Source organism: Cyanistes caeruleus, chromosome 2 (genome assembly GCF_971803275.1).
Source record: "Cyanistes caeruleus chromosome 2, bCyaCae1.hap1.1, whole genome shotgun sequence".
Lineage (NCBI taxonomy): Eukaryota > Metazoa > Chordata > Aves > Passeriformes > Paridae > Cyanistes > Cyanistes caeruleus.
In genome coordinates, this window is record NC_141702.1 from 97099451 (window position 1) to 97113012 (window position 13562).

The 13562-nt window shown below is 36.3% G+C and overlaps 1 protein-coding gene across 3 annotated transcripts in view; it reads right to left on the bottom strand.

Moving 5' to 3' along the window:
* UBR2 (ubiquitin protein ligase E3 component n-recognin 2) overlaps positions 1-13562 on the bottom strand; it is a 56255-nt gene that overhangs the window by 40169 nt on the left and 2524 nt on the right. For all 3 annotated transcript variants that reach the window (XM_086878467.1, XM_086878468.1, XM_086878469.1), the window contains exons 2-7: positions 10353-10612; positions 7923-8001; positions 6385-6498; positions 3334-3461; positions 2974-3112; positions 1207-1269 (exon numbers count right to left, since the gene is read on the bottom strand). In XM_086878467.1, coding sequence (XP_086734593.1) covers positions 1207-1269; positions 2974-3112; positions 3334-3461; positions 6385-6498; positions 7923-8001; positions 10353-10612 — 783 coding nt within the window. The remainder of the gene's footprint in view (positions 1-1206; positions 1270-2973; positions 3113-3333; positions 3462-6384; positions 6499-7922; positions 8002-10352; positions 10613-13562) is intronic.

Here is a 13562-nt window from a genome sequence, read left to right on the forward strand (position 1 = left end):
AGGACTGGCATATACTTCTATACAGAAATACAACATTCCTACAATTAATTTTTATAATTTATAATATTAATACATATTCTAATTACTAACACCTACATAGCAAACCCAAAAATCTCTGAACTTTGTTTATCCTATTAATATTTGAAGGACCTTATTATGCAATATCAGCATATTTAGGTCAATCCATTTTCCACTCTTGGCCTGTTATCAATGCTCACACTGATCTGCTGCATTTTACTGATAAGCAATCACACGTTCAACCCAACACAGCCGTGCATTTTTGTCCCTCCCAACATGACAGGCAAGTCACACAGCAGTCCATCATGGAAACTGACTGTCCACAGATTATTTTCAAAAATACAAATTAAATATACAGGGTTAAAACAATAAAGAATTTACCCTCATCTATGTGTTAGAAAGCATAATAGTTAGATGCTACACATAAAAGGCATTTGTTCTTTGCCTGCATGGGCAGCAAGGTGAAAATATTGCACAATGCTATCTTTAAAAATATGCTAATGCTTTCAAAATACCTTAAATAGTTGAAGAACAGTAAGTCTAGTTGCAGCATTTGTTTTTCAATGGTTGCAGTATCATACATAAACTATTTCATGTGATTAAGTACTTCATTGCAGCACTTAATAAAATATTAAAAGAGAACACTATTCTCATGTTTTTACATGGAAGAATCTTGCAATATATAGATATTAATATATATACATACATAAATGCAGAGATGCAAAATTAAAGTATTTGCAGTTTCACACTTGGATTCAATCAGTAATAATTTCCATAACTGTTGCTGTGAAAGACATAAGCAACTTCACACTATAGGAGAAAAACTACAATAATTTAACTTCACAGATCTGTACTAGCATGTAATTCTAAAAGATACGTTCAAAAGTCCTGGCCACATCTGTTTTACGAAGGAAAAAATTGCCTACAAACTTCTTTTTAGAAAATTATTTTCAGTGTCAGGGAGGCCATAGTAGGAAAAAAAACCCAACAAAAGATCACCAACAATAAAAGCCCCATAAACCAGTATTTTGATATCTCTTCTATATTGCAAATAGTATCTCCAACACTTTGTATCATTAAAACATAATGAGTCTTTATGATAACAGTATCACAAACTGGGTGGCAAAGCCTCCTTTTGCTTAAGATGAGGCAGTTAAGTAAGTAACATCCCTTACTGCCATCACTTACCACTATTACTGATTTTGCCTGATCACAGTATTGGAAATCTCCATATCGAACAGACCTACGGCCCTGCAAATTCAGAAAGATGTAACATTACCACCAGCTCCTAAACATGAGATCCCAATTCTGTGTTTTACATTAGTACAAAAAACATAGCAAAAGCTTCAGATGCATGCTAACTACTCTGCCTTTCATGCTATTCTCACTTTTTAAATTACTGTATATAGTTAGATACTTGGATTTTCCAAATGCACCCTGTACCTTTTAAAAGAAGATAAAATTGTATCATATATTCTGTTACCCGTTACATTAAATTTTCTGTTTAATATTGTTCTTAAGATGAACAATGAAAAGAACTACACTTATTAAAATACTTGAAACACTAGTACAAAGACATTATTCATTAGTTCTGATATAACTTGAAGATATTTTAGACATTTCAGTGCCTTATAAAAAGCAGATATTAAAGTAAATTGGTCTTTTAAACATACAATTGAAGCACTTGTTTTATTCCAAAAGGAAGGTTTTCAGTCTTTCTCCACTGTCAATCCATACATGAAAATAGATAGTTGATTGAATTTATAGTGTACTGTACATGGGAAAACTCACTGGCATTTTAGATCTGATGCCAAATCACTGCTTCAGGCATAACATTCTCATTTCTTTCACATACTTGCTCATGTATATATAGATTCATGTGTGTATTTAGAAGCAGAAGGGATCAACAGTAGGGAAAATGAGTGTATCCCACAATACACAGCACATGCTCAGGTCAGCTCATATTCAGAGATCAGATATGAATCTTCACAAAAAACAGAGCAGTGATAACACAAAACCAAAATCTAGTTCAGTATTTAGTAATACGAAGCGGTTATATTTCCTGCTCCACTGACCTCCTTGAAGTACTTTAACCACCCAAAATGACATTCTCATCACCATTTTGGAAAAGATTCCTTCCCACACCACCCCCCAAAAAAAGGCACAAGCCATTAAGCCAAGTAAAAAAGACTCATTTTTCATGTCAACTGCTTACAGGTTCATTGCAAAAATAACAAAGTGCAGTTACCCAATGAAGTATCACTTTCTTTAAAAAAATGCACATGAGCCACACAACACAGCAGAGTGCTTCAAGTGCTTCTGAAACTGAAATACTAGTTACAATTATATTCAGTATATAGTAATTCTGAACTCACTGTTCCTCCTGAAAACTGTGTTAAATGCTTTTACCTCTTCCTGCCACTATAATCTGACAAAATTAAATTAAATTAAATTAACATAAATTAAATTAAATTAAATTAAAAAAAGAAACCCCAAACCATGAATAGTTCCACAAGCACCAGAACAAAAGCAGTCAGTTATGGATTTTATCCCTCACACTCAATTGGTGTTACTCTGAGAAGCATTTCCTATGTTTGGAACATATTTAGGGGCTCTTTCAATATCAGCTCCGTGGTTCAGTAAGGGAAGGGCCAAAGCTCCTACCCATCCTTGACAGAGGACTGAGAAACACCTTGGTAATTGCACTTAAAAGACCTACTAGAATACATTTACATTGAAACATATTCAGTATCAGGTCTGGTTTGGACTGGCCAAATAGTATTTAGGCACTGAGACATTTAGTATTTAGTATTAAGGCATTTTATGTGGTATGACACACAGGACTTACAGACTCACATTAACCACATGCTTTGGGAAAATATACTAAAGTAAGTATAGTCATAAAACAAACATTAGGTCAAGATAATTAAAAGTTCTAACAATTAATTCACTTACATCTCTATCTACTGTTGTTGCAAAACCAATGGCTTCCTTCTGTGTGCAGTTGACAGCCTTCTGAAGAGTATAAATAACTTGTTCATAGGTATGGACTTCATCATTAAACAGCATGCAGTAGTAAGTGTCACTCTTCTCACTTCAAAGCATGGATTGAATTTATGTCATTTAAAGCCACGTCAAAGGAAAAGCAAGAGCAAAGGAAAAAATATGAAAAATACAACTCTACTACAGTTATTGTATACAAAATATTTCTGACAATTTTAGGAGAGGCAGAAAAGATTCTTAAATCAGAACTTGCATTTTAAACTGCAAATATCTGTAAGCCTTTAAAAGGCAGAAGACAAAGATTATACTTACATCATTTCTAGTCCAGGCAATTCATTTTCCTTTTCCCATGTTAATATATCTACTGCATATTTAAATGTAATGGCAAAAATATTATAAGCTCTTGCTACCATATCTTCTGGTAAGTGCACAAGAGGATCCTGGAAAGTAAATATAAATAGCAAACAAGGAGTTAAATGACACTCAAAACTGTCCAATTTGCACCTCTCCTTATCAAAGATGATGTAAGAATCTTTAATGATGTCTTTCTTTAAATGACTTTTCAGCTGAAAAGAACAGTCAATAATCATCCTGTTTTCTTCTTCCAGTTCTACACTGACAGTCACCAAAGCTCTAATCTAACATTCAGTACCTGAATGTAAACTTGCCTCTGATCACCCATTTACATTTTGACACATTCTTCCATTCTCACTCTCTGTGAGAGTCTCACTCCTGCACACCTTTTAAGATAGCTCTTTGGAAGAACATAAACCTCAGCTGTATTAAAATCTCCTTCTTCTGCTATGCCTACAAAATCATAATTTCAAATCCCTGTATCTTTTGTTCCATTTATCAATATTAATAAACTGCAGAATACAAACAACCATGCATCTCATGTCCTGTTTTATATGCAGCATGCGTTAAAAGGTATAAGTCTTATCTATCCAGGCTTATACAACATGCAGCACACTGGCATCATGATTTATGATGCACATTTCTTATATGCTGTGGTATATAAACAATTAACTGCTGAAATGTAAATAGGTTTCATAATGCTCTGTCCATGTCCCAGTCTTGCTCACAGAGAGCTGCTCCCTTTTTGTCCGCAGACCGTGCAACCATTTGTGCCCATTTTCTGTTCTCCATCTGACAACTGCAGCAGCCCTTACAAACTTCTCCAGCTCTCTGTGCCAGAGCAGAATGGTGGCTGCTGCAGGTGAGGGAATGGAAATGTGGAGGGGAAGAGGAAGGAAGAGGAGAGCTGCCTCAGTCTGCTGAGTCGAATGGACTACTTTTTGGAGCAGCAAAGGAGAACCACTGGCAACTCTGAATAAGATAGTGCAGGTACCACTGCCATTTCTCTCCAGTCCATTTTAAGGATGCTGAATAGAAAACATTATAAACCTCTCCTCTTAAGAAAGTTGTTTTTTACTGTATCAAAAGTTTGAGAACAGCTAGTTGCTCTTCTAACAAACCTGGAAAGGCAAGGCTGCATAACCTGCAGATCACCTGGGCATACACTATACACTGGGTCATTGACCCGATTCATCATTTGATATTTTGACGTATGTGTAATTGTTAGACAATTAAAATAACAGTGGCCCAATTTCTGGTTTATGATTACCTAATACTAAATTCTGTGCTTCACTACAGCTTAGGTTGTATAAAAATGGCCACAATAATCTTTTCTCAACTTAAGTCTGCATCATCTAAAGCAGATGAATTGCTTGACAAGTTTTTGACAAGAATTGCTTGACAGTCAGCAATTCACCTGTACTAATAAAAGTTTATCCCCTACACCCAAAGATTCTTTGGAAATATTTGGAAGCTTTACAAGAGTGGTAACAACTGCCATTTCTCTCTTTTTTTTCCCGTTCATTTAAAAATTATCCAGGTTATGAAGAAATATCAGCCACCAAAAGCAAAGGTAAACCGTAAGGAGCAGCTCTCCCTCCATTCCCAGCACTTTCAACAAAGGCACATACCTGGGCAAGGCAGAAAACAAGCTCCAATAATGCTCAAAAAAACATCCTTAATCTACCTCAAACAACACTGCATAAGAGACTTCAATTCTCCATGGGGAAGAAACAAAAGCTGCCCAGAACCTTGATTTTTCTGTCAGTCACACTCACTGTTTGAGTAACTTTGGGCACAGAAGTAGCAGTCCACCCAAGATTTCATAACAGGAGTTTCCTAAGGCTGCTAATTAATGTGACCTGGCACATAGACCAAGTGGCGAGTCCAGCAGCCATGCTAGAGTCTTAGGGCTAGAGAGCGAGAACAGATTTTAGAAAGACCACTGAAAATACAATTACAGTTGCTTCACTTAAACCATCAGATCAGCAAAATTACTACCAATGCTTGCCTTAGATTTTCCCTTTTAAAAAAAATCTCACAGTATTATATACTATATATATCTATATCTATCTATATCTATCTATATATATCCATATCTATATCTATCTATTTATCTATATCTGTATCTACACACTATATACTATATAAGAACAGATATGAGTGGCTAGGCCAGAAGCCAAATTAGTCACATTCACTCCTGAGATGTAATAACAGATAAGACTATAAGCAGAAGACAGAATGCTTCTCTGGTGTCCAGTAACTTAAGACACTAACATTTCCCATACCAAAGATGGTACCTACAATTTTAAATGGCCATTGGTAATTTTTCCCTCCAATCCACGTTAAATTTCCTTTCAAACATGCATAAACTTTTAACAACAGTGTTTTGCAGTGGTTAGTCCAACAGCTTGAGTTCCTCCTGTAAGACGTGGCATGCGTTTTTGCATTTAATATATCCAAGTTGTTATGCTATCAATCTGTTGTGAAGATGGGTTCTTTATTTACCTTCTCCATACCAAACAAGCTCTTTTAGAGGCCTCTGCCTTACATCTCCATTATGACTTTGCTGTGAGAGCAAGGAGAGCAAGGTATTTTGAATTTTAAAAATCTGCACACTTCCCTTTGGTAAGAATCAAAATATTTGTTGCACCGACAGCAGAATTTGGCTTCTTGGTGCAAATGATTATGTGCAAATTTTTATTTTTTGCATGTGGCAGAATCCCTTGACCTCTCAGAATATACAGAAAAACAAAGAAACAGAACTAAAGCTGCAGAGGTGATGAAGAACATATAAAGAGAAGCCTTTAAGTAGAAAACATTTTCAAGTACTTCTTGAGACTAATTTTTGTCTAACACTGTGGTTCAAATTTTACTATTAAAGTCCCTACAACCTCTCATGCAGAGTGTACAAGATTAAAAATAACCTCATGGGAACAATTTATACATATACATACACATACACACAGTTAACAATGTTTTGAAACATGATGCCTCCATTGTAATTACCTCTTCTTCTGCAGTTTCTGAAGTGTTAAGTTCATGCTTTTGACAGTAAGGACCTTCCTTCCAAGCTTCTGTATCACCACAGTCACAAAAACCTCCTCCACCTGATGTTGTCATCTGAAATTATTTAAAACCAAAACAGTTCATGTGAGTGTGCATATATATCATATATGTACAATAAGAAATGAGTAGTCACAGCTGTACTACAAAAGCATGATAACAACACCTCATAGCTTTAGACAGTACCCTGCTAAAATAGCAGTGGAATCATGTCTACTTTTATGACAACTGAGAACTTGTCTACCACATCAGTGTGCCTACATCAAAAGAAAAAACCCTAAACAGCAAAACACCTTCAAACACTTCCATTCTGGCCCACCTGAAGTTTTCAGATTTTCTGAATCTATTACTTGCCATGGCATCTGTATTATGCCAAATTCTCACAGTTTTAACCTGAACAAAGCTAAATCATTTCACATGGCATTATTATAAGTGAGTAAAAGATGTGCTTTATGACAAAAGGAATTGAGAGACTTAAACTTTTCACCTACGTAAGCACAGAAAAAAAGCATTGGGAAATATAAGGCAATATTTACACTGTTTTAAGATGATTTATGATTTATTTTAAAGACCACCTCAAGTTAATAAGCATAATACCACTTCTTTTTTGAATCACACCTATTAGCTGATGCATAGAAGAATTCTTCTTTCACCTAGTTTTGGTGTACTTGATATAGTCTATACATATAGGCACATCTTACAGTATCAATAAAACTAGACGGACATTTGAAAGAACATTTGCTTACCCTTTTTTTTGGATGTTACTTAGACTTGTTAATTCAATAGGCTCAAAATGTACAAGAAGTAAGCTGTTATCAGCAGATTTGGCTGGCTTTCTTGATAAAAGTTATTGTGCTTGGAGGTTTTTTCCTGAATCCTAGTGCTCAGTTTAACTATGCAGTGAACAGATTTACATCAGCAGCAGTGCAGTGTTGTAAAGAACAGATTTACAGAAAGGCTGCACTGGTAGTTTCCATGTAACTTTTTAGTTTAAAGACACACCAAGGTCTTCCTGGCTTTGTTTGCAGGATTTTTTTAAACTAATCTGTACTACAAATAACATTAGATTACTAAAATAAATACCATTTACAGTTTTCATTTTCTATTTTAACTTTATGTTTAAGCTTTACATAGAAGAGGCTTCTTAATAAAGGTTTTTCAATAGCTTTTTAAAACAGTCAAACACAGAAGTCAAAACAATTCAAAACCCAGTGTAAAATTCACTAATGGGAATGTGTTCAAAATAACATACATTTGTAAGCTTAACTTACATAAAATTTAATTGCTCAATATTTTAAAGTGTTAACTTCCAGAAGTTACACTCAGATCAAAACATTCAAGTTCTCATAAGATTATTGCAGACATTGTGAATTTTGTGTTTATTCAGCATTTGGAAATACTGTATACATTCTTAAACTCAAAACTGTTTCACACACACACAAAATCAATAATAACTGTCATTATCCTGCAGGATCACTAACCCTGTATCGGTGCTCTCTGTGAATGCTTCCAAGAAAGCATTCCATGCACAACACACAAGTTGGGTCAACTGCGCAGTCTCTGAGAACAGCAACAACAGAAAGAAAGAAAAATAAAAAGCATTAAACATCTGCTTTTGCCTTTAATTACACATTTTACAACAGATAATTTTCAAATATCATCCGTATAAACCTAACTAATGTATATATTACTCTGAAAGAGGAAAGGGATGGCTTTAAAGAGGAGAAACAAATGGAATAGAAAAAAAACTGTTCTCACACATAAGAGCCTTTAAAATATTGTGTGGGTAGTATGTCTAGTTGCATAATACAGATATTGCCTTCAAGAGGTGAAACAAGTATACAGGCAAATAAACAGATGAATTACATAACCCAAGTAAGTTCTCTCAAGTACAGAGTACCAGCATTAATGATCTCCAGCAATCAGAGAGGACATTTTTCACTGAAAACTGGGAAGAAAGATAGCACACAACAGACTAAATCAAACCTCTGCTTCCAAGTTCAGCCCTACAAGCTCACTGATGAGCTGCAAGAACACAATTTTCTCAACCAGGAGATCAGAGACCGTAACGTCTTGTCTCCTGTATTGGACAGAAGGAATATTTCTGGTAAAAAGGGCTAAAACAAATGAGATAATTATGCATTATATTTAACTGTCTCCCTGAAAAACACTGAAAATGCATGAACTCACTTAATGCAACTGACTTCAAGGCACCGCAAAATTAAGGCAGCTGGGTTTTGCAATGTAAAAATAAATAGCAAGAGAATGTCTGTCTTATGATTATTATTAAAACTAGAATTTAGAGAAACAACTTATTTTGTTTAAAAGAAAACGCTAGAGATCACGTGAAGTCTCATTATAAAAAATTCTCAAAATAAATGATGGAAAGATCCTAAGGCAACCATAACTTACTATGCATGACATAGTATGCACATGTTTTCTCCAGAAGAGCCACAAATGGTAAAAATGTCAAAGCAAAATTATACAAAGCCTTTTTGTTTTAGAACAGTTTATGTCCATGGCATTATTTTTTATAGATCAAAAAAAACCAAACAAATAAACCACCACTTCATGCAACAATGTGCCTGCAGGACTTGGTAGATCAGTTCTACAATATTGAATGTTCATTCTTCATTCTCAAGTGCACTAGTGGCAGTGTACTTACAAGCTTGGTACCATTTATCAAGTAATTTCTCAGACAAGTAACTGTGCCTATATCTAAAGCAGAAACAGACCTGTAAGCTGCACAACTACACAGAAAATCCACTGCTTTTAATGTGGACTTGGAAAATAATTAAAGCTTAAATTAAACTCTGATTATTCTTCATTACCAGCCATAAGTTAAAGAAAATTAACACACAACAGGAATCAAATGTTTCCCAATCAACAAAAAAAAGAGAGGGACTCCATCCTCAGTACGTTAATAATCAAATACTGTTCATATAGAGCAATGAAAATGCTGGAAATTCTGCAATTTTCTTCTAAACACACTTGCTTTTTCAAGACTGACAACTCAATATGTATCTGAAGAACCCAGCAGTTTAGTCTTATCCCTCTCATTGTAAAGAGGTCTCAAAGCATTTTCAAACCCCAAGGCCAGTAAGGTATGCTTCTGTAAGAGGAGAGCACTAGAAAGAAAAATTCTTCCACTACTATTCTTCCCTTGCAAATGAAGGGGATGGAAACCCAGACAAGTAAACCCTTGAAATTAGAGAGACATTCTATCCCCATGTCACCTCACCAAGTGTTCAAGTGTCCCAGGAAGTGGTAGAAACCACACAAAATGAGAGGAATTTGTGACACAAACAAAACTTTTAAACTACAAACAGTTCAGAAAACAGAATATGAAAATGAACCTACAGGTAGTAATACAATGGCTTAAAACTGAAGATTCTTTTAAATACTTTTAATTGGTTAGGAACTTCCTGTTCTCCTTCAAGTAAAAGTATTTGTACTTTAGAGATAGAGATAGAGGTAGGGAAGGAGCTAGAAGCTGATACACTTGTTTTAAGCATCTGTTAGATTAGTTTAGCAGGTCATGGAAAGAGGTCTAAAATACAGGACAAACACTAACAGCCAGTATTAAACACCCAAAATACACACACATACACTTTCCCACTTACTTCTGATTAATACCCCCAAATCACCCTGAAAGGTCACCCCAAATACTTTCTTAGTCTTTCATTTCTTTTGTAAAGAAAAAGTTCTACACTACACTAATTAATATTTCTCCATTTATACATCTGTAAGGTGTTAATTTTCCCCTGATCCCACCTGTCATGGAAGACTGCAAGGTTACCTTAAAAGCACATTTTGGGTATTAACTTTTCATTAGGACAGTATATTCTTATTACAAAATGTTCCATGACTTCATAAATCATAAAATATTTCACAATGTTAAGTTGAACTACCTGCAAGAATATGTAGGCTCTCCCACTTTAAAGACACGGCCACAGAGGTGAGAAGGTCTGTTTGCTTGCTCAAGCTTTGGAAAACCAAATGCAGGATCTTCACCACAAAGATACCATTCCATTGGTCCCAGCAAAACGTGTTGTGCCAGCATGTCTTCTCTCTGAGGGGCAGGGTTGGGGCCCCTGCAGTAAATTTTTGGTACATAATAGGCCAGATGCTGGTACACTTCTTTCTGAAGGTCATTTGCTTGCAGCCATTTCTTTTACATAAGAAGAAATGAGAACACAAATTCTTCATTAATAAACACACCAAACATAGTTCTAGCCATTTAGGTTATTTTATTTCTATATGAAGTATCTAAAATAGCATTGCAAAACTAGAAAGCCATGCTTCCTTCCAAGTGTTAAATCTAAATGATCACAAAAGACAGATGTTAGGAAAAGAGTACTTTGTTTCCCTGCTCACACAGTTTATCCTTTTGACATACAGAGAATTAAGAGAAAAATTCACTAAAATTTTCCTCCAGGATGAATAACCAGTAAAATATTGGCAGTGATTTTTAGGAAATGGCCTAGACTACATTGGTCACATTTCTCTGGAGTGCAGACAGATGCCGCCAGCTTGGGACACAGAGGATCAGCATGAGCCTGGAGTTGGCAAAGAACAGAGACAAAAAGTACATGGAGAAAAGCAAACACAGCATTAGGTAACAGTCCCTTTCTCATTTAATTTCAACAAATCACCTGTGAAAATGAGGGAGTTTTGGTTTCTCCTGCAACCAAAATAACACATCTGAATTACTATTTCAAGTGTGATGTTAGATCCATGAATTCTTGCACTGGGTTTGTGAGGCAAGGTTTTGGTAGCAAGGGGACTACAGGCTAGCTTCTATTAAAGCTGTCAGAAGCTTCTCCATGTCTGAGATCCAACACCAGATGGCTCCAAGATGGACCCACAGCTGGCCAAGGTTGTGCCAGTCAGAGACAACAGTAGCCCTTCTGGGATAACAGATTTAATGGGGAATAGCGTATTTAAGGGCACAAAAAGAGAGGAACAGCAGCTGCAAGATGTAAGAATACAGGAGAATAACAGCTCTGCAGACCTCAAAATCAGTGCAGAAGGAGGGGCAGGAAGTCCTCCAGACACCAGAGCAGATATCCCCCTGCAGCCCACAGAGGTTCTGTGGGGAGCAGAGATCCAACAGGGATGGCATGCTGGAGCACCTGGATGCCCCAAAGAGACTGGGACTCCACAGTAGGAAGCCAACACTGGAGCTGGCTCCTGGCAGGACCTGTGAAGCCATGAGAGAGGAGCCCATGCTGGAGCAGGCTTGCTATCAGGACTGGTGACACCGTGGGGCACCCACACTGGAGCAGCCTGTTTCTGAAGGACCACACTCCCTGTGAGAGACCCAGGCTGGATGAGTTCACAAAGAACTGTAGCCCATGGAAGGACTGACATAAGTTCATGGAGGACTGTCTCCCATGGGAGGGACCCCTCGCTGGAACAGAGGAAGAATGTGAGGAATCCTCCCCCTGAGGAGGAAGGAGTGCAGGAGCTGACCACATCCCCCATTCTGCATCCACCTGTGCTGCTCAAGGGAGGAGGCAGGGAAAACATAAGTGAACTTGAGACAGGGAAGAAGAGAAGGATGGAGGGAAGGTGATTTTAAGATTTGGTTTTGTATCTCATTACCCTACTCTGATTTGATTGGTGATAAACGAAATAAATTTTTCCCCTAGTCAAGTCTGTTTTGCCCATGACAGTAATTGCTGAGTGATCTCTCCCACTCTTTATCGACACTACAAGCCTTTCGTTGTATTTTCTCCCCTCTCCAGCTGAGGAGGGTAGTGAGAGAGCAACTCTGGTGGGTACCTGGCACCCAGACAAAGTCAACTCACAACTCTTAATCAATTGCAAAAAAACAATGTTGGCAATTTTTAAAAGGCATCAAACTACTGAACTGCCCTAAGACACTTAAAAACTCACAGCGTCTCCTAGGTTTTTTCCTTCCCCTGGTATACACACACAGAATAAAAAAATACTCTAGGACAACATTTGTTTTATCTCTGCCTTATGGGTAACAAATTTAGAAAGGTTTAAACCTTTCTAAAGTTAAGACTGCAAGTTTTTTATAATGAACAAATGGGAGCAACCAGATACTGCAAGTGTCCACTGATTAAATCCTGTGTTACATAAACAGCCTCAGCATGACATTTCTCACTGTAAATGTGACAACCAGATACCCCCTGGCAACTTTGAAAAAAAGAGTTCAGAATCAACCTAAAACTGTACATGAAAACACAGAATTAATTATGCCAAAATAAATGGGTTTGGCGATCAAATGTTAGAGCTTGATTTACTCTGAATTATTTATGACTTAATCTAAAGAACTTATGTTTGAGATAACACAGTTGTAGTAAGTTCCTCAGGATATAGACATTCAGAGTCAGCTGAGCATCTGTGCAGACTGGCTGCATTTTTGCTTTTTTTTTTTTTAAATATATTGAAGTAGTTTCATTTACTAGATACATTTCTCTAAAGTAGAACTTGGTACTTTAAATAAACCTAATTCATCAGGGTGCTTTCTTCACTTCTCTTCTCCTAAGTTTGATTTCTTAGAGTCATGATTGATCTGCTAAATCTTTCTATATTCATCTAGCTTTGATGGTCAAAGCCCAGTTTTTTCCCAAGGAAGTCCATGGGGAAAGGTTGCCAAAAAGCCATAGCCAAGAATGTAAAAGTTTACAGATAAACTCACCATTCCCACCAGGATTCAGAGAATGTCACCAAAAAAAAAAAGATTAAAAAGTAAAGTTTTCAACAAGAATTTTATTTTTTACTTTTATATTTTATTCATTTTTCCTCTCCTTTCATCAGCTTTGTCAAATAGCTACTACTGCCAGGAACTGACCCAATCACAGTGGTAGTGACTTAATATTTTCCATTATTTACATTTAATAAGCTTGTTTTTACATTTTCTATAGCATATACTAGTTATTAAACTGCAGGATTTTTTCAGCAAAATATCTTTAACTTCAGTCTTTTAATTCAGCAGTATATTACTAATTTCTAGCTAGAAAACACAGTGCATACTAGCTACACTACAAGCTCAGGCAAATACCTAGGCAGAGAAAATTCTTGTTCCTCGAGTAAATGGCTTTCCCATCCCAAAATTTCTGGGAGTAGTTGTCTGAAAGTTAGGTGTG